The sequence below is a fragment of the Hirundo rustica genome, chromosome 3 (genome assembly GCF_015227805.2).
Source record: "Hirundo rustica isolate bHirRus1 chromosome 3, bHirRus1.pri.v3, whole genome shotgun sequence".
In the NCBI taxonomy this organism is placed as follows: Eukaryota; Metazoa; Chordata; class Aves; order Passeriformes; family Hirundinidae; genus Hirundo; species Hirundo rustica.
In genome coordinates, this window is record NC_053452.1 from 66,387,973 (window position 1) to 66,414,259 (window position 26,287).

At 40.1% G+C, this 26,287-nt stretch overlaps 1 protein-coding gene across 1 annotated transcript in view; it reads right to left on the minus strand.

The window, feature by feature from the left end:
* SLC35F1 (solute carrier family 35 member F1) overlaps positions 1 to 26,287 on the minus strand; it is a 243,100-nt gene that overhangs the window by 38,147 nt on the left and 178,666 nt on the right. The window contains exons 3-4 of the mRNA XM_040060287.2: positions 15,332 to 15,459; positions 1,624 to 1,783 (exon numbers count right to left, since the gene is read on the minus strand). Of these exons, the coding sequence (XP_039916221.1) occupies positions 1,624 to 1,783; positions 15,332 to 15,459 (288 nt within the window). The remainder of the gene's footprint in view (positions 1 to 1,623; positions 1,784 to 15,331; positions 15,460 to 26,287) is intronic.

Genomic DNA, 26,287 nt, shown 5'->3' on the forward strand with positions numbered 1-26,287 from the left:
AGACATTTACTGGGGACTAACGAAGCATCATTTCTTTTGGTGTCTTCCTTACTTTAGTTTGTCCAGTCCTAGGAAACATTCTATAAATGGTGCACAACCTCTAAATGAAGAGTTTCAATAATTTCCTTTTTTTTCCTGCCATTATTTTTTTAATTATTTTTACATTTTAATGTGTAGCTTTAGCCTTTCAAAGACATTACACTAGGGGATCTATTTTACTCTGTTAAAGACAGCATCATTAATAACAACATTATGCCACTAAAACAAGTTAAAACACTGCAGTCTCTCTGCATAGCAATAAGCATGGACACAATTTTTCACTTGTAGGTCCAAATTAAAAGGCAATAATGCATGTTAACAGATTTTTCTGCACAAATTTACTTATACCCATACTTTAATAATGAACATGGCAAATAACATCTAATTACTGCAGTTGGATGGCAAAGTGTCAGTGTTCTTCAATCTGTTCCCTGTCTGCTTCCACTGCCCCACATGCTCCTGCTGATCCACAGCTCACCCGCTCAAGAATGTTACTCTCTAGACTGCTGGGACACAGGATGTTTCTTCTGGAACCCTGGTTTGAAACTCAATTCCTCTGAAATCGGCCGTTCCCAATACAGCTTTGGCTGGCTGATTACTTAGTACAGAGTATTTTATTTCTTTTTTAGCTGGGGAAAGGCTACTACTGGAGGAAACCAGTAACTAAAAGTCTCCTTTCAGAATTAAGGACAGAGATAAAAGGGGGCAGGGAGATATGGTGAGCACTGTCACAAACTCCATTGTTTAATTTAGTAGCATTCTGGCAAATGCAGTTTTTACAGCACTTGCATTTGTATTCAGAAAGCTGAGTCAAGAATTTTAAATCCCAGTGTATTATGCTCTGCTCACAATTCAGTGCTTTTAATTAAGAATGAAAACTGTGCCTAATTGACAATCTTTGAAAAGAATTTCCAGCCTTCCCACATCATTTGGCTTGGCACTAGAAAAATCAATGTGACAGGGGAAGTTGATCGATAAAATCTAACTTTGTCTAGTCTGCATTAATAGATACACACACATTATTCATATGATGCCATGCTTAAAAAAAGAACATTTTATACACAAGGAGGTTCTTTTCAAAAACATTACAGTCAAGTCCCAAAGCTTTAGTACGAGACTGTGTGCAAAACCCAACTGGTAGTATATAGGTTCGGTGTCTTAGCATCTACCAAGTGACCCCACCTCTGTAGAAAAACAAGCAAAGTAAGAGCACACAGTGGATGTGAGAGGTGCTTATGACTCAGAAATGTAGCCAATTTAGAAAGGAAGCTACTGAGGTTTGCAGTCCAACAGTTAAGCTAAAAGAGAACGAAACTACAAATATTTAACTTGTCCCTCCAGCTTGCAGAGGGTTACTTGTGTTGTAAGACACAGGGCCCAAGAAACCTGTTTGTAGCACTGCTAGAAGCGCTGACCCCTTTTTGCCCTTCTTAGAAAGAGATGACTCTGAATGTGTGCTTTGGATCCATGAAGGTACAGAGTTTCTTGCCAGATTTCCGCCTTTTTTGGCCTCAGTCTGACACATGCTGGTCAATGGCACCTCTGAACAGAACTTGGCCATACAACCCATTTATCCTTACTTACCTGCTCCTTGCTGTCTCCCAACGAGGACATCTGCTCCTGCCATGCAGCCCATGCCCAGAATGCAGACCACAATCCCAATGAAATGTACTGCCTTGTATCGTACTAGTAAGAAGAACCAGGAGAGGAGTATCACCACTGGGATGACAAAACAGTCTAGGAGCTGTCAAAAAAGAGAAGAAAAATCAAGAACATATCAACCTGCAAATACTTTGCCCTAAACACTAGGACAGATTCCAGTAGAGGGAATCAGGGTTATTTAGTTTGTGATAGCACTTTCTGCCAAGAGAAAGTGTATTCAAGTGGCTCTTCATACATCAGACACAGGGTAAGACTGTCCATGACAGTTCCACGAATTCAGGAGAGCTGTTGCACAACGGTAACACTCAAACGCACTGCTCTTGGATTCAACCGCATATTTCAAAGCCATGGGAAGAAAACCAGGGCCAAAAGAGAGTCACACCACTCCATCTGGTCCTCACCTCTGGTGATTAATAGACAAGGACTGAAGGTGGCTTTCCTGCAGTCTAGACATATGCTTTAATTCAGTCATTTCAGGTCAAGATATTAGGAATGTTCATAACACACAATTTGACCAGATTTATTAAATCTGTCCATATAAATCAGGGGTTTTCTGCATGCAGAATGCTTATGAAAAATCTGGCCCCTGTGGTGACTGTTATCTCAGTGAAAATAGAGTCCCATATGCCTCTGAAGAATAAAAAGGAAAAAAAACCCACCCAAACCCCCATCTTGCGTGCAGTGCAAGAAACTCAGTCTTCTTGCCAATATACCCTTGGAAAGAGCTTTCTCAAAGAAATGCTATGAAACACAATTTTTAACTGTTTGGTTTTTTTCAGACATCAAGCAATAGGCCCAGAGATGTGATAAAAAAAGAAATGCGCCAAATGTTTGTGAGAGGACCTTCAGATTTTCAAATTAAAATATATTTTAGAAACTAAACTAACTGCATGTCACCAGGAAACAAAAATCCTGTGCAAGAAACACCCAAAGAAACTTGACTTTAATCCCATTTCCTAAAAGGATACAGGTAATGAAGAGTTGCAGTTCTGTGGACTAATGATGGGATTTAACAATTGTGCAGGGTACACTACTACAATGCCAATTGATAGAGCATGCACCAAAGCTATATGACATACATGTTCTTCCTAATGAAAACATCTGGAACAACTAAAGAAGGAGAACCATCAGCCATGTCCACAATTCTGGGGAAAAAAAATCCACATATTGTTACCTTTATTTTTGATGATGTTGTTTTATTTTTTGTCCCTTTGAACCCATCACACGTTACTTGCTTTCTCAGTGTGATTTAGCACTAAGGACACAGTTATCCAATAAAGATCAAACCCATTTTAACTTATTTGTCCATCCATGTGTTATTTGAAGAAAGACAGACTTTTGTATTATTCCATGAATTCTACTGCTTAGAAAACTATTTTTTTGCACGTGAGATACATACGTAATAAACATTATATTTGTGGGATCAGTAAAAATACAAAACCCAGTTTTTGGACTGAGAATAATTTCACTGAAACTTCCTTTGAAAAACAGAAGTGTGCAGTGAAAACCTATCCACTGCAAATATTTCCCAGACAGTGAGAGGCAAAAGACTTCAGAGGAAAACCACTTTATCAGTGGGATCATGCTGCTCTTGGCAGGCTCAAACAGTCCCAAAGAGCTGCACAACAGATGAGGGAAATTACAAATGAGAACGGTCGATGCTAAAAGCAATTTCTGCATTTAAAGTGAGAGCTAATCATCTAAAAGTCATGGTCAGGCGTTGCTGTGTATTATTTGGGTTTATATTGTATTTCATTTTTATACTGGGTTTTGTAATGGTTTCTTCTGTACTCCCTGTTCCCCTGGAAAATGTATCATCCCGAGGTTTGTCCCTGACCCTTTTCCCCACCCATTCTCCCACGCTGGAATGTAATCCAACTCTGTTCCACTCCCACCTTATCCCTGATCGGGTGCTTGTCCCTGCATTTAGCCCCTTCCCCTGGATATAAGGCAGAAAAGCACGTGTAAATCCATCTTGGCTGGGGGAGAGGGACCGGGCTTCTGACCCAGGCTGGGGCAGGGCCACAGGAGAAAGACTGAATAAAGCCCTGATTTCCCCTGGATTAAGTGCAGACCTTCCTTTGCCATCGACAGGGACCTGCTCTCTCTAAAGGAAAAGGTTCACAGCCACTCTGGGCTCTTTAGGGCCCTGAGGAAAAATCCTTCCAGCTGTGGTTTGTCTCTCAAGCTAGCCAAGGCAAAAACGGAGCCGGGGCTCCGAGAGAGAGACTAGCCACAGTCAGGCCTCTTTACAGTGAAAACTTTCTGCAGCAGCCCTCAAAACTCCATTCTTCACTGACAGAACACAAAAAGGACAAAGTCTGAAAGAACTGGAACAAGCTTCTTTGCCTGCACGAGGCCTCTGCCCTGCCCCTGCAGAGCCCGTAGCACCCCCAGTGTGTCCCCAGCTCACACTTGGCAGTGGGCTGGGCAAAGGCACACACATGCAACACACCACATCCACAGGAACAACTCCAGGAGCCGTGCTGCTGGGAGCAGCCATCTCCTGAGCCAGGGATGGCTGGTGGCAGGAGTACCGAGCCCACGCATTAAATCCTGGGCATCTGAGGGAAGGGTACTCTTCGGTGTAACCTATGTGATGTGGGCACAGCTCAACAGCTCCTGTCTCACTCCACACTCCATCATGATGCCTGCAACTTGCTGGATGTCTGTCCTTCAGCAGCTGCACTGGCACACGCGACACCCACCACCTCTGCCGAAGGCGGTTCCAAACAGCAAGGAGGCAGGCACTTCTCACCCCGCTTGCAGCTATCCCTGAAGGTTTGGATGCCTCTGTCACATTGAACAGGTGAATTTAACTCACCATTTTCTGACCTCACCACAGTTTTCCATCACTTAATGTGTGCCTACAAAGAAGACAGAGGCTCTTTTTTAACAGAAATCACACGGAGAATCATAGAATCATAAAATTATAGAACGATCTGGATTGGAAGGGACCTTGAAGATGACCCAGTTACAAGACCCCTGCCATGGGCAGGAACAACTTCCACTAGACCAGGTTGTTCAATTAACCACCCAACCTGGCCTGGAACACTTCCAGGAATGGAGCATCCACAGCTTCTCTGGACAACCTCACAGGGAACAATTTCTTCCTACTGTCTAATCTAATCCTGCACTCCTCCAGTTTAAAGCCCTTACCCCTTGTCCTGTCACTACATCCCCTTATGAAAAGTCCCTCTCCAGCTCTCCTGTTGACCTTTTTAGGCACTGAAATGCTGCTACAAGGTCACCCCAGAGTTTTCTCTTCTCTACTCTGAGCAATCCAAATTTTCTCAGCCCTTTCTCAGAGGAGAGTTGTTTAACCCCTCTAATCATCTTTATGGCCTCCTCTGGACTTGCTTCAAAAATTCTATGGACTTCCTGTGGTGAGGACCCCAGAGCTGGATGCAGTATTCCAGGTGGTGCCTCATCAGAGTGGAGTAGAGGGAAGATAAAGGGCAAGGAACACAAGTCACACTGGGAAAGGGAGAGAGAAAGGGAGAAAGAAAGGGGGAAAGAAAGGGAGAAAGAAAGGGAGAAAGGGAGAAAGAAAGGGAGAAAAGTGAAAGTGGAATTAAGCTGAGACTGGAAGTCCTGAATAACCTAATCCGTAAGGAAACAAACGAACAAACGCACGAAATGAAATACAGCAAAAAGAAAGCCCACTCCCCAATAAAGAAAGAAGAAAGACGAAGAAGAAAGATAAGAAAAGGAAAGAAAGAAAGAAAAGAGAGAAAGAAAGAAAGTTTTTTTTTTTTCACAGTGGGAACAAACTCCACAGAGACATGGTAGGGTCACCAGAGATTTTCAAGATGTAACCGGGCATGGTGCTAAATAATCTCATCTAGACTCCCTTTCCCACAAAAGGCTGAACCAGTTTGGAGGGTTCACCTAAGGTGGGCTGTTCTAGGAGTCTAAATTGTTCCATGAGTTTAAAAATTGCTTGTACCTGCTCCATGTGTACTTGTACAAGAAAATTCCCACTAACAGTCTCCTAGAGGAAGATTTTAAAAATTCCTCTCATTCCATAAATATTTAAACATACCTGTGCTTCCAAGTATGTGAATGGGTATCTTTTAAGCAGTAACATGAAAGGACGTGTGAACAGAATCTTTCACAAATAAACAATGCTGATAACAGCTAGAAAATGTCTCCTTGGGCTGGCAGTCCAAAGCCTAATTCACAAATTGTTATTCGGAATGCTGCAGCATCAACAGATACAAACATGAAATGTAGGTAATGTTCACTGACATGATATAGTTCTTAAATTGTGCTCAGTTTATACCTTTAATTAAACAATGAGGTAGACAGAAATAAATTAGGTTACAACAGTGTAACCAGTAAGATAACCTAGAAAATATTACCTTTTTTTCAGATATTGCTTTAAATTTCTCTTTTCCAGTTTTCCAGGACTAAATTCACCTTTTTTTTTTTTTTTTTTTTTTTTTTTTTTTTTTTTAAGATAAACCTGTCTAGTAGAAGAAAAAATGCACATGTAGTCCACAGACAAAAGATGTGAGATTGAGGATTACCTCATCTGCAACAGAGCTTTTTTATTGATGGGGGGTTTTGCCTCTTTATTTGTTTGTTATTAATTATTTCAGCTATTAAGAAAAAAATTATACCTAATTATATAGGTATACCTAATTATATAGGTAATTTTTCTGTCTATAAAGCTTTTACAGTAATGCAGACAAATTATGCTCAGTTGAATTTCATTTATAGTACATAAAGGTCAGTTGTGTATCAATATTTCTCAAATAATTATCTCTTATATTTTCCTTCCTTTTGATTGTTTGTTTAAAAAGGTACTACCTATACCCAGTCATTAAGGCAAATTAATGAGTGGTCTGATTTTAATCAACATTCCTGTTAATGATAGAAATTACTATATCTCACAAAAGAAAGAAAAGAAAACATATTTCCTATGTTGGCATGGGCTGGTGCAGACCGCATTCTTCGACACTGCTGTGTTTGTCCATGTCTTTCTGCAGTCGTAGCTCTGAATGGGGCTGCTTCAGAAGGCAGGATACAAAAATCTGCTATCTATTGACATACTGTCCTACAGAAACTCCTTTTTATTATAAGAATGGTGTTATATTATGGTGTTGCAGAAATTGAAGATTATTATTTGACTCTAAAAGATACCACACCGCATCTAAGTCTGTTGATGAAACACAATGTTGAAATCTATTTCCTCTGATTACTTGTTAAATTTTTGTACTTGTGAATCAAAGACAAATACTGTCTTGCTAACAGTAAAAATCCAGTCTCTGGTCTCACAAATTCAGCATGTCTCTGCACATCTACAGAAAGAGTGTTCTGTTAAATCATTGGAAAGGAGAGCTGGCAAGCTTTAGAAGAAAGGTCTGTAATACTGAGTGTGAACTGCTGATCTGCAGTGATATCAAAAAGAAAAAAGCTGGTCAGCAAACTCCCTATGGGAACAGCTGAGCTGAATCTTCCTTTTTAAACATTCATTGGATTTTTTTTCCCCCAGTTATAAGCCCTTTTTTTTCACATTAGGGGTTTCTCATTAGTGCTGCCCTCCAGCAAATCATGTAGAGCCATCAGCTGCACCCTCTACTTACCCTGCTCTCCAGAGCAGAGGGATCAGTGTCGTGCCCGTCAAACATTGCGTGGTCAAGTACATATGATGGCTACAGAATTTCAGCATGTGTGTTGGGGTTTGAGTGACATGGAAATTTTAATACAACAGCAAGTCCTATATCCAGTAAGAGACACAGCTTCTGTTATTTACTTTTTTTTTTCCTTCTATTTTTTTTTTTCCCCCCCCCAAAGCAAGAAAGGGCTTGATGCCCATTGAAGTGCTTTTTCTCCTCCAGTTTTCACACCACCTTCACAATATCATACAGATTTGATTCAACAAAAGCAGATGAGATGTGAACCCTCACAGAGCTGGATGCCAGCTGCCAGGAGAGCTGCGTTGCAATGATGCTACCCTGCAACCAAAACCCTCTGCAGAAAAGGTGTGGATGCTTGGCAGCATCTCTGACAGGGTTATTTCAAGCAATTCAAATTAAAAAAGGAGCACTGTTTTTATATCTCATGTTTCTATTTGCTACCTCATCACAACTTTGTATGGCTTTTATTTAATAAAAAAAAAATAATGTGAAACCATTAACTTTTCATTCAGTCAAAATGTACAGTACTTCAAGTATGGAGACTGGTGAAAGAATTGATATAATTTGTTTTAAAAAAATGGAAAAACATGTATTTCCGTTATGTGGAAAAAACAAAAGCCAGAAGACTGCTCCCAGTCTTCTCCACTTTGTCCACAAGATCTCAAATTTTTTTCTTGATGCTTCTAGAACTGGTCCAGTCAATTTATTTAATTTTTTAAATTCTTTAATTTGTCCTCAGTGTTTTCCTTTTCCCTGTGAACACAGAAACTCACTTATAACTTTGACTAATGAAAGACCATCACCTCTATTTGACTTGTATGTATCAGAACCTGAGATGAGGCAACTCACAGCTTCAGCTTTCTATGTGCATAGAAGGAGTTTAGTGGCTTCTTGAAGTTATGTTAAATGAAAGGTGGTGGTCACATCCAACCCAGAGCTCCTCTGCTCTAAACTCTCTACACAAGGTTCCTCTGCTCAAAGCTCTCTACTTGCTTTACTACAAACATGAATAATGACATCTTGACTCTTTTCAAAAAATACCCCTTCATGTCTTCTCCATACATGAACTCCAGCTGTGCTTATACACATCTGCTCAGAAACCAGGAAAACTTACCAACAAACTGACCATGGAAATGGTCGTTCCTTTAACTGACTTCTTCCTCTGATTCTACATACAATTGTCAGATCATTGTAAGACAATTCTGCCAGCAGCATGTGTTTCTGCAGAATCACCCCACCCCCCCCCACCCCCATTTTCTGTTTAGCTTCTCTCAAAGTAAGTTGACTGGATAAGAGCTCAGCAGGTCATTTTCTCAAGGTTTCTCATTAGAAACTTCTCCATGTCACCACCGGCTTTACCGGCATGGGGGATGAGATCCTGGCCTAAGAAAATTCATGGATCTCTCCTACAGGAAAACCTCTGCTTTTGCACGTCACCTTCCAGAATATGCAAAATGGGCACAGGAGGCCAAAATCTCTGCTCTTGTAATGGGCACAGCTCCACTGAATTTAATGAGATTTTGCATATTTATGTAAGTAAAAAGTTTGGCTCTGGGTGAGTTTTGCCAGTAGAGGCAGGAGCTCTGGATACTGAGAGCTCTGTGGACTTCAAACCCACATAGAGAGACCATGGATATTGTAGGGCCTCGTTTGCACAGCACAGATATGTAATAAGTTAAAAGACAGAACAGTAACTCAAAGTCTGATAACAAATCAGATACAAGATAGCCTCTAACAGCATAAATGTACAGTATGCAACACTTGTGCAAAATGCTGATTTGCAAGCTTTATTAACATTGCACTATTTCCTCACTGCCCTGAAGCAGAACAGGAAAGTATGGTTAATCTTACATTCATAGGATGGGAGGAGGAAGGGAAGGAGCGAAATTTATCTCTGCTTTTGAGATAATTCACATTAGCAGCTACCAGACAAAGTGGATCAACAACTTCAACATTGCACATACCCTGCTCCCTGCCTCCCAGATTTGCTTCAAAACCATCTCAAACCTTCTGCCTCAATGTACTTTGAGTCCACGGGGACTGAGAACAAAGTAAAGTCTATTGCCATCCAGCATCTCCTATAATAAGCACTTACTGCTGACTCCCTTCCTTTTCTGGCAGCAGTTGTTGAGATATGAAAACTGCCAGAGGTAATTGGAAGTGTGATGTATTGCTGAGCCTCACAGTGATCTAAGAGTAGTTGAGAGCATCAGCATCACAGCTTTATAGCCTGTCTCCTGGTGTCTATAAATCCCAGCTTTTACTACCTTTGTTTTCATCATGCCAATCAAAGGCTTGATTGCCCAAGGAATAAATTACCAGATAAATTGCTATTTGGAAACATCTCTCTCTCCTTGACAGTGCCTCTCTTCTTGTGACATTGTATGTACACTCTGCAGTACTATTATGCAAGGTGTTCCAGAAATAATCCAGACTTCTGTATGATGTCATAACACAGAAAAAGGTTAACCTCTAGAGAGTGCAACATGAGTGTAATATGGAGATGGATAGGACAATGTGTTGGAGCAAGGAGAGCTAATTAATTTGTGAAGAAGGGTGAAGGCAATCTGCCTCATAACACAGCTTGATATGACGAGAAAGCATGTACTCACAGAAAAGGTTACAACTGTTAGTATATACCAGGCTTAGTGAAAGATATTATGGATTTGGGAGAATGTATGTGTGTGGTACACTGTAAATGCAGTACAGGCAAGTTGAAGTTAAAACACAGTTTCAAAGAAATTTAATATCTAAAACTAAATAACTGCAATAACTTCAGAATCTTATAATTCCCTCTGGGGAAGCAGTTTCATCTACTGTGTAAAAGTGTCTCTAACAGTATTTAAAACATCCTTCTTGAATAGTTATTAGCCCTTCCCCAGGCCTACTAAACCAGGGTTGTTTAAAAACCCATTAGGATAAATATGACATGCATTACCACAGGCAGTCCTGAAAGTTAAGCACCTAGCTTTTAAAACAAGTCCATGGGACCAGGGGCTAGTGTGCAAGGGAGTGCTTAGTGCACGCTCTGTATCTGATACAGCTGACATGCAAGAAGGCTGCAAAATGTACTGCAAGTCAGAGTAATACAACAAACAAACTAAAGATCATTTCACAAGTTTGGGCCATCTGGGAATCAGTACATGTATGTCTGATAACAATAAGTGTAACTAATCTCTGGTACTTCTCGAAATAGGTGTGTTTAGATACCAAATTGATCCACTTACAAACCCCTGTGCCTTTTATCTTATGTATACTCAGTTTTTTAAGATCACCTTCTAGGGAATAGTTGTCATGTACTAGCCTGAGCATTTTCATGGCCACAGGAAGCTTGAGTTGCCATCCCCTCAGTCAAGAGGGAGTGAACCCAAGTCCTTTCTGTGGGCCACCATTTTATAAGCTATGACTTTATGAAAAAGGTGGCTCCACACTTAAAATTTGGAAAGCACTCCAGGCTTTCTTCAAACACATGAGAAGTGCTAAGATCATATCTAACAAATTGAATTTCTTGGAGTACTTTGATGTAGGAATACTTAGCTTTTGAGTTTTTTAATGGAGGCAGGTATTTAGGCATCTATCTCCATCAATACAGAATCACCCTGGGCATGCAAAGAACCAGAGCTTAAAGTTACCAAAGAAGCAACACGATAGGTTCAAACATGTTTTCATGCTGCAAGATCGTGCTCTGTGCAGCAAGGGAAGAGATAATAGCTGTCCACAACATTTTATATTTGTAGACAATTAGATGTGAGTTCCTTGCATTGTTCCATTGAACTGAGTTGTCTTTGGATTGCACTGCTGGTGCCTAAAAGGGGTAACTTGGATTTTATCTTTAGCAAGTGACCTACGCCTTGATGACTGAAATATAAATAGTGCATTGATTTTCAATCTAAATTCTGTGTCACCTAATTTGCAAGGGAGGTATTTTAGTTGTTTGTTGGGTTTTTTTAAAAGAGGAAAATCATGTGTTTCTAGGCTTCACAGTACTTTGCTTTCATCTTATGATGAAACTGACTGCCACATTCTCAGACAGAAATTATGGAGCACATGAGGATTTGAAATAATCAGAAGCATGTCCAAAAGTAAAGGTTAGGTACCACATTAATTTCTGATTTGTGCCTACGTGTTCTCATTCACTGTGATTCTGAAGGCAATTGGAGAGATATGTAGGAATGTTTATTAGAAAATTCTGTTTTCCCAGATCACAGACAAAAGAGAATCTTAAAATATAGGAAAATTTGGGTAGGTAACAAAAGTAGGGCACCATTTTCAATATTTTCATGGAGCCATGAAATAATACCAAATACTAAAAAACAAAAGGATGGAGTACAAACTAGAAACTCTGACAGTCCCAAGAGTTTAAAGCTATTTGGCAAACAGAGCAGTTAAATGCTAAGAGATTTTTGGTGAAGCTGAAATCAAAGCCCTTGCAATAAAGATGTATTTTTACTGTTAAACTTTAGCTTTCTGCTGGGACCAGAGTAATGTTTTTTGCCTAAAAGCACCACAAGCACTGTACACTTGCATGTTAGTTTTGCATGACAGGGCAGAGATGTCATGTGGAAAAAAGGATGTGCTGTAAAACACATCCTGGTCCATGTATCACCACTATTAAAATACTGCAGAACTTCTCATTTACTCAAGTGTCAAATTCAAACACTCTTACATTTTCTCCATCAAAAAAGCCTTGATGCACAGCCTGATGAGTATAAAATCCCCCCAAATTGACTTGAAGGGCTCAATTCTCAGCCCATCGTATACACAGGCACAGCTGCCACAGCCTTCAGTCAAAGCCATGCTGATTTGTGGCAGGTAGCAATAGCTTCTTCTTAAAACATCCTTCTTGTCTCAGTTCTGAAAAGATTTGAATATTTTTTGCTATGTGCCAGCACGCATTTATGGCCTCACAGGTAGAGCTCCTGCAGGACCAGTCCTTTCAGGACAGAGAGTTCCTTTCTCTTGAGAGTCCTGTTTGCTTCTTCAAAAATCAGATTCTAGGAGAAAAGCTTTCTTTCCTTCATCTTCTATTTTCCACTTTTTCAGTACTCATTTCATACTGTGACACACTTAGACCAATGCTGAATAATTCCCTGAGCTGCTTCTGTTTCACCTTTAAATGAAATAGGGTGTTTGGCTACATTTCAGAAAAATGTGTCACTTGATTCAACATCTTAACGCATTACCTCATACTTGTCCCATTCTCATCTTCTCTTTGGGCTTGTCACTTGGAAGCTCATTCCTATTAGGGCATGAAATGAATTTAAAATGCAGGAGGTATTCCCAGTCACTCCACATGTGTCCCAGCAAACAAGGACAACTATGTGAAAAGGTGACCCTGTGTTCACACCATGCTTGGAAAAAAGCTTGACAGCATTTGAGTTCCTACCTGTTCTTTCAAGCTACATGGGAAAGAAACATGAACTCTATTGTAATTTTGATGTGGAAGAGGTCTAAAAATGGACATGTCATTGTCTGTGCCCTCTGACAGTTCTCCTGATCCATCACTCCTCTCTCTCTCTCTCTCAGTTTAAAAGGAGAACATGGATGATTTCAGCTAACAAATTCCCTGTCGAGGCACAGGCAATGCCCTTAAACTCTCCTGCCTGCTTCCCTATCACACTGTAACTTTTGATCTCTTGACACAATACACTAAAGGCCATGCTCATTGCATTGCTGGCTTGAGGATCTGCATCTTCTGGAAGTGTGTGTTCACAGGTGTGGCCAGGTGAACCTTTGATATGTGCTTGTGGGGGGCTTTGGGTGATGGGATTTAATGACCCGAATCATCCTGCTCAGTCCACTATTTGTACTTGCTGTGAATGAATCACATGAAAGAAGCAATTCAGTTTGCTTTTCTCTTTGAGGCTTTTAGTGGCTGTAAAATCAGAGGATGTGAGGTTTATGTGGATTTAAGCTTTATTCTATACTAAGTAATCAGATTTGGAAAAGTGTTAAAAACAATATTACGTTGTCTGGACATGATTCAAAGAATCCTCAAACTCAGATTCTGATGCCAGAGACACTTGTGAATATTTAGCATAAACCTCACATTCAAATTCCTTGAATTCATAGTTTTCTTCTATTTTTGCTTCTTATTCAGCTAAAGAAGCTCAGGATTTCCCAATACTGCTTTTCAGCTATGGAAGAAATATACTCTTAATCAGTTTTGATCCAGCAAAACTGGTGCTCCTTTATTTTATCAGCTCCAATGCAAACTTCAGGCAAGTAAGGTGTAAAATACATTGAACACTACCTAGTTTTGCTCAGTTATTTAAAAATAACGTAAAGAAGCACTAGGCTTGTTTTAGAGCAAGTAGCAGTGAAGTATTCAATGATTTCCCAAGACAGACAATTTCCAGTATCTTAAAAATGTTTCTATTATTCATTTTTTCCACTTAAATTGGAAGGAGCCTGATTTTTTTGTCTTTTTATATATAAAATATCCAGATTGTTACTTTGAAGAAATCGGAACCCTAACTTTTGTCCACCGCACATATAATTTTTTTAGCAGGGACTACACTTTTTGATAGCTGCAGTTAAGCTGCTCTATAACACATCTAACGGCTTGCATCGAAGTAGGAGTTCTTCATAAAAACTGCATTAATTTTACTTAATGACAACTTTTGCACTCTGATCTAATGATGGGATCCTAAACATCCTCTATTTGGTTTGCTTGGCAAGGCTGTGACAGCAGTGGGGCTGCAGGGGTGGCTTCTCTGAGAAGCAGCTCGAGGCTGACAGAGCCAATGCCAGTTGTCTCCAAGACGGACCTGCTGCTGGCCAGGGCTGAGCCCATCAGTGACACTGGTAGCACCTCTGGGATAACACAGTTAAGCAGGGAGGAAAGAACCAACCCTGTGCAACAGAGAGAGGAGTGAGAACAGGTTAGAGTCACAACTCTGCAGACACCAAGAGCAGTGCAGAAGGAAAGGGAGGAGGTGCTTCACGTGCCAGAGCAGAGACTGCCTTGCAGCCCATGGTGCGGACCATGATGAGGCAGAAAGTCCCTCTGCAGCACACGGTGGAGCAGATTCACCTGCAGGCTGTGCAAACCCCATGCTGGAGCAGGTCACTGCCCTAAGGAGACTGTGATCCCATGGAAACACTGTGTTGGAACAGGCTCCTGGCAGGACCTGTGGAGCCATGGAAAAAGAATCCCACACTGGAGCAGGTTTGCTGGCAGGACTTGTAACCCCGGAGGACACCACTCTGAAGCTGCCTGTCCCTGAAGGGCTGCACCCTGTGAAAGGGACCTGTGCTGGGACGGTTTGAGAAGAACAGCAGCTTGTAGAAAAGACTTGGAGAAGTTGGTGGAGAAATGTCTCCTGTGGGAGGGAACCCACACTGGAGCAGGGGAAGAATGTGAGTGATTTGACTGGTAATAAATGAAACTAATTTGCCCAAGTTGAGTCTGTTTTGCTTGTGATGGTAACTGGTGAGTGATCTGTCCCCATCCTTATCTTGACCCACATACCCTCCCTTATAGTCCCTTTCCCCTGGTCCAGCTGTGGAAGAGAGTAATAGAATGGTTTTGGTGGACACCTGGTGTCCAGACAGGGTCGACCCGCCACAGACCTTTAGAAACTTAGATCTAATTAAGGAACCCTAAAAGAAGTGCTTGTGTTTTCTCCAAGTACAATACAAACTGAGAAAAACATTTTAGCCAATCCGAAAATATTTCCTCAAAGGACTAAATTATGTAGATAATGACAAAAATGTGATCATGAATGGTTCAAGCCAGAGAAATAAAATGAAAGTCAGAACGTTTTTGTACAGTTTGGAAAATGTTGGGTAATAAAAATAGTCCAATATGCAAAAATGTGTCTTACGAGTAAGCATTATAAAGTACACAGAAGTCAGAGGCAGCAATTAGCCATTGGTTCACTGAAGAATGGATACTACACCACTGACCTCATTGGACCTATTATCTTACCTCATTGGACCTATTATCTTACCTCAAAAGAGGAAATCCTTTGAGTCCTTACCTGTACACTGGTAAGAGTCGTGTATTGATAAGCTTTGACTACCAGGTAGTTGGCTTCTATATCTACTATCCCCAGGATCATGTACTTCCACCATCTCCTCTTCAAAATTGCCAGCAAATTTTCTTCTCCTGTGGTAGTAAACAAGAACAATTATATAAGAGTTAGGTTTACATGCCCCAAATACCTGCCTGTCCAAAAAAATTATCTAGATCTCTTGCATTTATACTAAGCATTTGAAAGCCACCATGTGCAAAGAGGTACTGCAAGGAAGTGAAAACTTACACACCTTATTTGTCTAGAAGATATTAAAAGAGCCAGCCTGGCAAAGTAATATGTGAGGGTCAGACTGACACTTCACTTAAGATTGAAACACCAGCAAGAAAAACAAGTACAGCTTGAGCAGACCAGGTATGTGCTCTTACCTTTGGTTTTAGATATACACATATATGTGCACATACAAACTGCTAAAGAATAAAGCAGTTTATACATTGATACTTTCCATACACACATACAAAATGCTGTATGTTGAACATTGGATGTATGTGGAACAGGTTTTTGTCTGGGTGGGAGATTATCAGTATCTTTAAATATGATGGAATACTAGAGCAGGAGAGTAACAGCATCACATTTAGGCATATGACAGATCCTGTTCCAAGTATGGTTATCCTGATCCTAGAGGTTCAAAGTATCAGACTTGTTTAGATAAAGTTTGCACTGAGATCTGTTTTAGGTGACAATTGCTCTGCTCCCAGAATCTTTTTTCTGAAATAGGCAGGTTTGCTGCCGTCTGTGGGAACCCTGTCTATCACCCAGTATTTAATCCTCACCACTTGAAAACTGACACTACAATGCTGCCTGCAGATCAAACCCACAACTTTCAAGAGGTCAAAGCATTCCTCATGGTAGACTAGGGATTGTTATTGTTCCCCATTCAAAAGCAAACAGCTCATTAATGAGGGTGGGAAAACCTGTAACTTATTTGCATTACAGTAAGTTCCACACATGATGAGACTTCACTGTGAAAGGGGCAGACTCTGACCGAACACTGTACGACTGGAGGCCTCTCAGAGTCTGTAGTCTAAAAAGGAATCTAAGTAGGGTTTACTTGTACTGCTGAAGTACTATAAATGGTATTTGAACTGTCTTGAAACTTTCAAAGCAAACCCCACTATTCTGAGATCTTTTCATATTGCTGTAGCTTTTCTAAGTGCTCGTGATCACCAAAATGGGTGATGGAAAACACAGAAGAAAAGGATCATTATTGTCCATTGCCACCAAAACTTGCTAAAGCTTCCCAATTCTTCTTCATCCTTTTCCTTCATCACAAGTGTGTCCACTCTCTGGTTCAATTGGACCTGGTGATACATGGGTTGCTATACCATGGCAGAAACAGCAGGCTCCCTACAGCACAGGTACCTCAGATCTTATAAGACTCAAACACGGAAAAACAGATAATTACTTCAAAAGTTAATTCAAAAATCATAGCTGTTAAAGCTTGGCCCTGATGAATGATTTGTATGGGTATTTACCTGAACAAAGCATCTGAATTATTTAATGTTTGTTCATTAATGGGTGCTCACACATACACTCTTTCGGTGGGATATTATTAGGCAACAGCCTAATTATTACAGTGATATATCATTACAGTGATAATGACATTGAGTGCAAAACTGTAAATGCCAAAAGTCCTCTTTCCCTTCCCTTCCTCCCTCCTGCTTTTCCTTCTCCTCCTTTCCTTCTCCTCTTTCTCTCTCTTTCAGTAAGTAGCAGAAAAATAGCAGAAACAAGGTGGTGAGTAGAGTAATACTTAAGACAATGAATAAAGAGTAAGTACATTTAATCATACCACACTTCCCTGTTACACTTACTAAATCCCATCCTTCAAACATAATTATGACTACATCTATGTATTTTTATGATGACTCGAGCATGCAGAATTATTTCCATTATTTTTTAAAATATATTTAGGGAGCTGTTTTTAAAAGGGAATTTGAGATTAGGTGTCCTAAGTCCTACTGAAATCAGCGTAAACAACACAGATAAATCCTTTACAGGTATTGAAACGGTATCTCAAGTTTTTATGCTGCCCAGTTAATGCCTTTAGAGCATCAGCTGGAAAACAACAATGCAATGCAAAGACGTGGTTAACATTGCAGAGTGATTTTTAATTTTAATTGTAAAGATAAAGCTAAAAACCCCGAAGACGTCAAACTGCGGTCTCTATTCCAACAGTGGAAATCCCACCTGAATCCATTTTTGTTACAGTAGGACCTTGATGGTACCTACAGAAGCAGAGAGACGCAGCAGGCTCAAGCACTGCACTGGCAATAGGTTGCCTGAGCCAGGACTGTGGACACAAGGACTCTTGGCACCTTTGTTTTGCCAGAGCTTTCTTCAATTTCCAGCCACAGATCACAGTGTTGCTCAGATATGGCCAACTAAATAAGTTAGCTCTAAAATAAATGCATGGCCATGACTTCTGGCTAATGGGTAGAGTTAGAGTTTCCAGAGATGGGAATTAAATCTTCTACAATTTAAACTGGCACGCACAGTTCTCCCTTTTTGCTTTCTTGATTCTTTCTTTGCTCTTGATGAAAATAAGAAAAATACTTGATAGATGGTAACTTATCTTTGATATCTGAGATATTCCAAACTGCAAAAAAGCAGTTACTTCTGAGAATGCTGGGCAGAGCAAAAAGCTCAGGAATCACTTCCAAAGTGGGGAGATAGGCAGAAGGAAGATGATTATCTGCAGTCAGTTCAATGCTATGGACATATGAAGGCTGAGGCAGAGGAGTCCTGGTTTTGACAGGTGGCTGAAATGAAGTCGCCATACTCAAACGTCCCAGTTTAGCAAAAAACACCCAGTAAAAGGAAAAAGTGGAAGATAACCTGGAGAAGGACGGGCCAGCAATCATAGATGGCATCCTCACTGAATTCAGACAACAAAGAGAATGGAAATGGGAGTTAAGGAGATAAGTGGGAAGCCTTGACTTGTGAAGACTAAAAGGAGAAACAGAGAATCAAGAGCTTTATTCTAAGGTTCACATCCTGAATAGAAATAAACATTGCCTTTGCATAAAAACAATGATGGGAACAAACCCATAACAGTTCATTAAAAACAAAGGAGAAAGAGACAATCTGAGGTTTTTTAAAATTTATTTCCCTTGATAACAACTCAAAGCAAACTAATTATTCCTATCTTTTGAGCTGGAAGCATAGTAGACAAAATGTAGATGCCTACACCTGAACCAAGTGGTAAAGCATTTTAAAGGGTTTTTATCAGCTAACTTTTTTAAAACAATGATTTGGTTAGAACAAGATACAGTAGGAAGAGAGATTATTTCAGATCATGTATTTTTGTTATTATTGCAATACAACAGTGACTAGGACTTTCAGCCAGTCATATAAACAAATATTAAACCATAAAGTGTGCAGGTTAGCTTAAGGGCAACATTTCTTATGAGACAAAGCAGATACTGATGCCAATGAACATGCATTTATGTAAGCGCACACAGTAATGCTGTCTTTAGACACCACCTTCCTTTGATGGAGGTGCTCCTTCAAAAAACAAACCCCCAACTTCCTTCAGCATTTGAGCTTCTGAAAATGTAACTCTTCATATTCAGTCTAATCCAAATGTAATGTAGATTTAAAAGTAAGTTGCCTGTTAAGAATGTTTCAAGATTCAGAAGTCTAGCATAGTCTTAATACAGAGAAATAAAAACCTTCTCTTCTTGTTCTTTCTAGAACGGTATTTTAAGTTTTAATTTTTTTTACTAATTTCGCAGTGAGACACACTTGACAGTTATATATACAGAGAAGCTCTCAGTGTTCGGAAAAAAGCTACAGCTTTGCATCTGCTGGTTTGAATTAAAAATCAACAAATAAGCTGCTTTGTAGAAGAGATGGTTTTACATCTTGTAATAAGGATTTACCCCTGGGGGGTTACAAAATTAAAAATAAATTAGAGAGAAAATTGAAAGAGGCTTTAGCTGTGCAGTGTCTACCAAATATACAAATATACATGTACAAAACCCTTTTTACATTCACCCACGCAGCCACGGAGGTACAATAAAAAAATCCAACAACCATTAAGACAGCAAATTCCCAATTATTTGTGGATGGGCTTGGGACACAGGTAGAATAACAGCACTGCTAGACCAGAAAATCAGCATATTGCTTCTCTTTCATCCACTGCAGTCTCTCTCTTTTACTTCAGATGATAACTTGCTATTTCAATCAAGATCATCAAAGGAGCTGTGCTCTCCTTCCTCCTTACAGTGTTTAGCAGAGAGATCTAAATGAGTGTAGGAGACTTGCAAGGGGGAAGGCAGACTGGGGAGGGTTGCCAGGCTGCTGGAACTCCCCTGCCTCTCACAAGAGTGCCAGAGTCAAGTGCTGCATGGTAAAGAAGCAAAAGTCTCACAAAGGATGAAGATTATACAAGGATTTACTTATTACCTCTCTGTTTGAAAAAGAATCCCAATTACAAATCAAAATTACAGGATAATTGTTTCTTCTTAATTTTCACCCATTACAGCCAGTCCTGCAGACACAGAGCTTCACCAGTAGGAATGCTGTTTCTCTACAGACTTTGTAGACATCCAGCCCTTCCACAGGACCGGGGAAAGAGGCAGTCAAATGGGGTTACACTGTGTAGGAGTAACACAGATTTTTCACAAAGCCAAAAGGTTCCCATGCCTGAATAAAACTGAATAAAACTTTGCTTGTCTTCTGCTTGGTCAAGTCGCTGGTTCGGGAGACTGAAGGCCTGCTATAGGAGACTTTCATCTCTGCACAAAAGCTCAAAAAACCTGTTCCTCTGTGTGACTTCACATCCTCTGACCCAAAAAGGTCTCTTATTTCCTCATATCCACTTGTATTACTGATGACTACTTTATGGGAATAGTTGCTTAAAGGCAAAACACCAACACTGCTAAATTATTTACGTAATAGAGAAAATGCACTCTTACAGGAATGCCAGCCACTAGTCTGGCTTCCCAAAGCACTTGAAAATACTCTGTTCTTCTCACAGATGACTGCTTACAGGCTGCAGTGCTTTTGTCCTGTACCACGTTTTCAGCAAGCCTTTGGGAGACTAGATGGCATCATTTCCTTTTGCCTCCTCAGAACATCTGATTTTACCCAACCTGCTCCTATTCACAGCTCCCTCCTGCTTCCTCTCCCACAGTGGGAAAACTGCGTTGGTGTAACAGCCCTGAGCTGCTGCTGCGACAGCTCTCACACATTCCTGCTCCTTGCCCTGTGCCAGCTGGAGCTTGTGGGGCTGCACAGTGAGCGAGGGCAAAGACCTACCTAAAACCAAACATTTGGGATTTTCAGATTAATTTTTAGACTGTGTCCTGAGCAGTCTGTGACCAAATCCATATTTCTCATGTGGGAGACGAGCACCAAGTAAGCAGATCCAGGCAAGGGACAAGTTTCTCCTTCTCTGATACAGGGAAGGCTTAGCCTGTTAACATGACACAACACAGCATTCCCTTTACTAAATTACAAGACCATCTGAAGCGTTTAGACTCGTTATTTCCTTTTAGAGATTTTGCGGAACAGTCCGTTTTGACCGTGGATGTAAATCATAATAGTTGAAGTCCGATGTAGGAATCTGAACATGCATTTTCTTAAAATATGAAAGGACTCATTTTTGGTGCCTTGATTTTGATCCAGCCTAAGCTCTGTTGTTAGATCCTATAATCTTCAGAAGTCTTATTTCATGAGATTACTGGTTATTACTTTAAGGGGCAACTTACAACTTAAACTACATAAATAAAGTAGCTGATCATTTTATTCATGCCTCAGTTTCTCTCCTCCTGCCCATCCAGTAGACTGCATATGGTTTTCCCTTTGGTGGCAGACACAATGCTTGGTGTCACTGCCACAGGTTACTGCAAAGAACAGCCTATGTCCAGGACCATGCAAGACCTGAACAGAGCTTGGAACAGCGCACTGTTTCAAAAACCAAACTGCTATACTCCCAGCCTTTTAATGTGTCAAGATAAAAACCACTGTGCTATTTCTAATACACAATTTTTTAATTCAAGTTGGTTTATCTCCTAGCCTAAACTTAGGAAAGTCCTTTCCCTGAAATGGCAGAACGTGTCCCAGTCTTTAATGCAGAGGGACCTGAGCACGCTGAGAAGCTGAAGTCTTCCCTCAAACCTGAGAGCTGATCATATTTTTTCTGCATGAAATCCTCAAACTTGACTTCTGATCTACAATACTCTCAGACTTAAGTTATCTCTGAGCTAACACTGTAGTCTGTCAGCTTTTGACTCACTCTCACACAGAACTACTTGAAGACAGGCTGCTGGACAGATGATCATTGTAGATCCCTTCCAACTGAAATATCTTTTTTATTTTCCTTTTCCTTTTCTCTGTAAGCTCTGCAGTCAGGCCCTTTTTCATTGATCATCTTCTTTTATCTGGTATGAAACTACTTACAGCAATACAAAGTTTTTCAGAAGAAAAAGAACCCTGTCATTTTCAAACTTCCTAGAGTGTAAGTCAAATGATCTAATGAAAGAAATCCGTATATATGTATCTCTATATAATTTATAAATGTGTAATTTGCATTAATAATTTATCCTTCTGGATAAACTTGGGCATCTTAATCATATTCACAAGATTAATTAAAGTCAAATAATCATAAAAGAAATTACATTCATTGTTTAAGGCAGGAGAATCAGTTAGGATGCATGAGTTTTCTTTTTTTTTTCCCTACCTTTCATAGACTCATTACAAAATGTTGGTCCAGCCACCTACCCACTCTGTGACATTTTTTTCCCAGCAGACAGATATGAATAATGAATTACCTACTTGCTATTCATGATTCCTACAAATTTTATTCCCCAAAGCATGAGATTTGACTGAGATAGTAAAAAAAAAAAAAAAAAAAGACCCAATGCAAATTGTCATTACTATTAACCATTCATAGATCAAGCAGACCCAACTGAAATTGAATATGTACCCTTTCCTTTAAAAGACATTAAGAAAAGAATAAGGAAGTCAAGGAGTGTGTATCTTTATTTTCCATCAATAATGTCTGAACACACTGATCCAATTTAAATCTAATCTGACAGAGAGTGCAAAAATATTACTTCCTATAGATTTAATAGTTAAGAGCAGAAGAAAGGAAACCTAACATTGCCACCACTATGTACAGGCTTGGAGGTACTCACACTACTTACTAGGCACCAAAGTTGGGACTCTGCATCTTCTTACACAACCCATTCCACAGGAGCCACAAATCCCTAAGAGATCAGGGAATGTCTGCTCTGGGGATCACCAAATTGCTACCTTAGTAGCAGGCACTGCCATGAAATATGAGCAAGGACTATCCAGGATATGGTACACTTGAAGGAGAACCAGTTTTTTTACAGGGTATGAAACCTAGAGATATCTACTAAGAAAGAAACCTCTCTGCTGGTGACTACAAAGAGGCCAGTACTGTTAAGAGGAATAAGGCTATTGGTGAATAATTGAAAATGGGAGTGTTGTTTCTTGTGGTACATACACACTCCAACCGTGAAAATTCTCGTTAGTTTTGCAATAAATTAACTGGCATTTAAAAGAGCATTTTCAAGTAGAATACGATGGGAAGCTGATGATAAAGAAGCAATGCTGGCAGAATTAAAGCTTCATCTGGAGTCAACAATGTTAACCAAAAATATGTAAAATCCTAATAGCCAGCACTATTTCATGCCATTATCCAGAGCCAAAGGGAGAACTGAAGTCTGAAAAATACAGAATCTAATGACTGTAACTGTGCTAGAGAAACAATGAAGAGTCTGAGAGTGAGGCTGATAAGCAGTGAGATGATGCACTAGCAAGATGGAGGTCTGCAGTCCTCTAAAGTCTGGCAAAAGAGTACCTGCAGTGTGATGTGCAAACTGAGAGATATTCCATCAGTGCTCTTACAAAGTGATCTATGCATCTGATAGTGCTGCTGATGACTGCAGATTGTGCTTGTGCTCAAGGTATCAAAAGAGTAATTAACTGAAGATAATATGCACTATCTTTCTGTGGAAGAAAGTGATGGCAAATGAAAGTATGATAGAGAAATTCAGGATCTCATAAAATATACACCATAAAGTGGTGTAGTTTGGATCCAGATATCATACAGTAGGAGAGCTAATGCCATTATGCTGGTGCTTAATCAGCAAAAGACTAGTTTTACAATTGGTACTTGTTATCCTACTGTAGTAAGAGAAACTCCACTAATTCATCCAGAAACTGAGCTGTGCATCTTGGAAAAGCCACGGTTTTAGGAAGAGTTGGTTCTAGAGGTGGCATGGTGGTTTGGGGTGCCCATTGGGGTTCTGATCCAAGGAAAACTAGCAGTTCTGGGAGGGCAAAAAGAGATCAGTGTGGGAGGCAGCTTTTGGAAGATACAGCCAATACCCCCATTTTGTTTTCAGAACAAATGCAAGTAGAACAAAATGGTATTAACGTCACTCCTGAAATAATCAGCTCTTGGTGTCTGTCATCCCTGAAAATCTCAGTCACTTTCTGCACACTATTCTGTAATGTGTGCTACTGAATCATGCAGTGCTCAGCAGGGTGCACTGAAAATTAAACATCTCCCACTCCTCCTCACCAAGAATTCAAGAGAATGTGCATCTGAAAACACTGCTGAGAAGTATACACACTTGACATAGCAGCTGTGAGGAGTGATTGCACCTCTCTTGATTCCAGTTGATTGCCACAAAGCTCAAAAAATCTTCAGCAATAAAAAAGCAGTGATACTTACAATGAAGAAATTTATAAAAAACTGTTTCCTTTACCTGAATCCTGATTTATAAACAAATTGCTGAATGTGTCACTGACACTTATCCTGTCTTGCCTGTGTTTTACAGGTATTGACCCAGTAGGCTTTCCACACTAATGAGAAGTAACACATAACTAGAAATACATCCAATTCATTTATAGGAGAGGAAATATTAATGTGCTAGGAAGATCTCTGGCTGATAAGAGCAACATGAAATTCTATAATGTGAAACAACTCAGGGTTAGAATAAAAGGAACTTGCATTATATGCAATTAACATCCAAGCAGAAATTCACCAACTGATCAGGGAGCCAACCATTAATGTGTGAATTATGGCCCTGTACCACAAGTAAGGGATGCCTCCTTACACACCCAGCTGGTTACTTACACACCAAGAGAACCTCTACCGTCTTGTTATCCATCGTTTTATTCAGGAGCACATCCTCCTATGCTAACGAGCATCCATATCCGACTCAGACACATAACCTCTGACATCAATTCAGTTGTGCAAGAGTCATAATTTTTCTTCTTTTCTCTCATTCCACAGTTGAAGCCCAGAGGCAGTTCCATCACACAACAACTGCTCAGCACATGAAAGAAGGGAGTCAATGCACCCTTCTCGAACAAGCTGCTAATAAAAGTAAAAGAACGCTGAGGGCTGGGAAGCACAGAGCATGAGCTGGGTTAGAGCATGGTGCCAATATTCCAGGGTTCTGGGTTTGATTCCTGTATGGGCTCTTACTCACATAAGAGTTGGCATCAATAATCCTTTCAGCTTGGGATATTTTGTGATTCTGTGTCTGCTTTTTTATATTCTGTATATGAGAGTGATGCATCCAATGGTGAGAAATGCATAAGCACAATGATTCACGAGAAGGAAACCATTCCAAAAGTAGCGGTCACCTTAGCAATCCCATCTCTCATAAAAGCCATCAGCACAGGCAGAATGCAGGTATATCACACAAGATCAGGCAGCCAGAAAGGGTGAACAGGCTGTCTGACCCTCTCAGAGAACAGATGTGTCAGTGTGGAAGACTCAAACTTCATCATAAAGGCCATGAGAGGTAAGTATCAAATTTGGTTTGTCAGCAACAGTAAAACATCTTCTGTGAGAGAAGTAGAACAGTAACCTTTCAGGAAATGCAGCTAATAAAATAATTCCCATAAAACACTGGGTAGCATCTAGCAGCAAGAAAACCTTGCAAAAAAACAAACAAACAAACAAACAAACAAACAAACACAAAAAACCAAAAAACAAAACAAAAAAACCCCAAAAAAACAAAAAACAAAAAAAAAAAAACCCACAAAAACCCCAAAACAAACAAACAAACAAAAACCTGGATGGAATTTTTTAATGGAAGAATATTCATAGGTGATAAACCTGAACATGAAATTGACAGGAAAAGGAGGTAGAAGGTGCTACTGAGCCCTGAACTATAGAAGGGAAAGCTGAGAGTTCTGTAACCCATCAGACAAGAGTGAAGGCGCCATTAAACATCCCATACCTGTTTCCATTCTTTGATACTCAAATATGCATTCACAATTTTTTTTAATCATGACCCTTATTTTCTGCAGCCTTGTGCCCAGGGAGTGCAATCTGGGTGAGGACAAGTTAGACCCACTTTGTTCAGTGTGGCAATTGCTCCACAAAGTGCAGCAGAGAGTTGGGGCTTTCTGTGATGTGGGAGCAGCACTGGGTGTCCCCAGTTTACATCTTCTACACTGAAATGTATTCCTATGCGAAGGCTCAGCCCTTTCAGCCAGCTCTACCACTGCCAGTAAGGCAAGCCATATACATAAATTGTGAGCAGAGGTTTCAGGTTAAATTTGTGCAGGGCAGCCCAGGTGAATTAGATCATTTGGGATGTTCACACATTTGTGTGTTTCTAGTTGCAAGCACCAGGCTGAGCTTTCATGAAACTCTGAAGAAGCAATTAGTGTTTGAAGGCATAAAATTCAAGATTCCAGACAGTTGGCCAAGGAAGAGGGAGAGAATGAAGGTAGCATGTGGACATAGCTGTGCTAACTTGGACATTTGCCTTCACCTGTTAAAATTATACATTCAGTACTTGCATGGGAATGGTTGCTTATCTACTTTGCTAGAGCTGATATTAGGCTTTTAGAAGTAGAAACATCCCCAAAAGATCTGGGAGCCACCACAATTTTAGG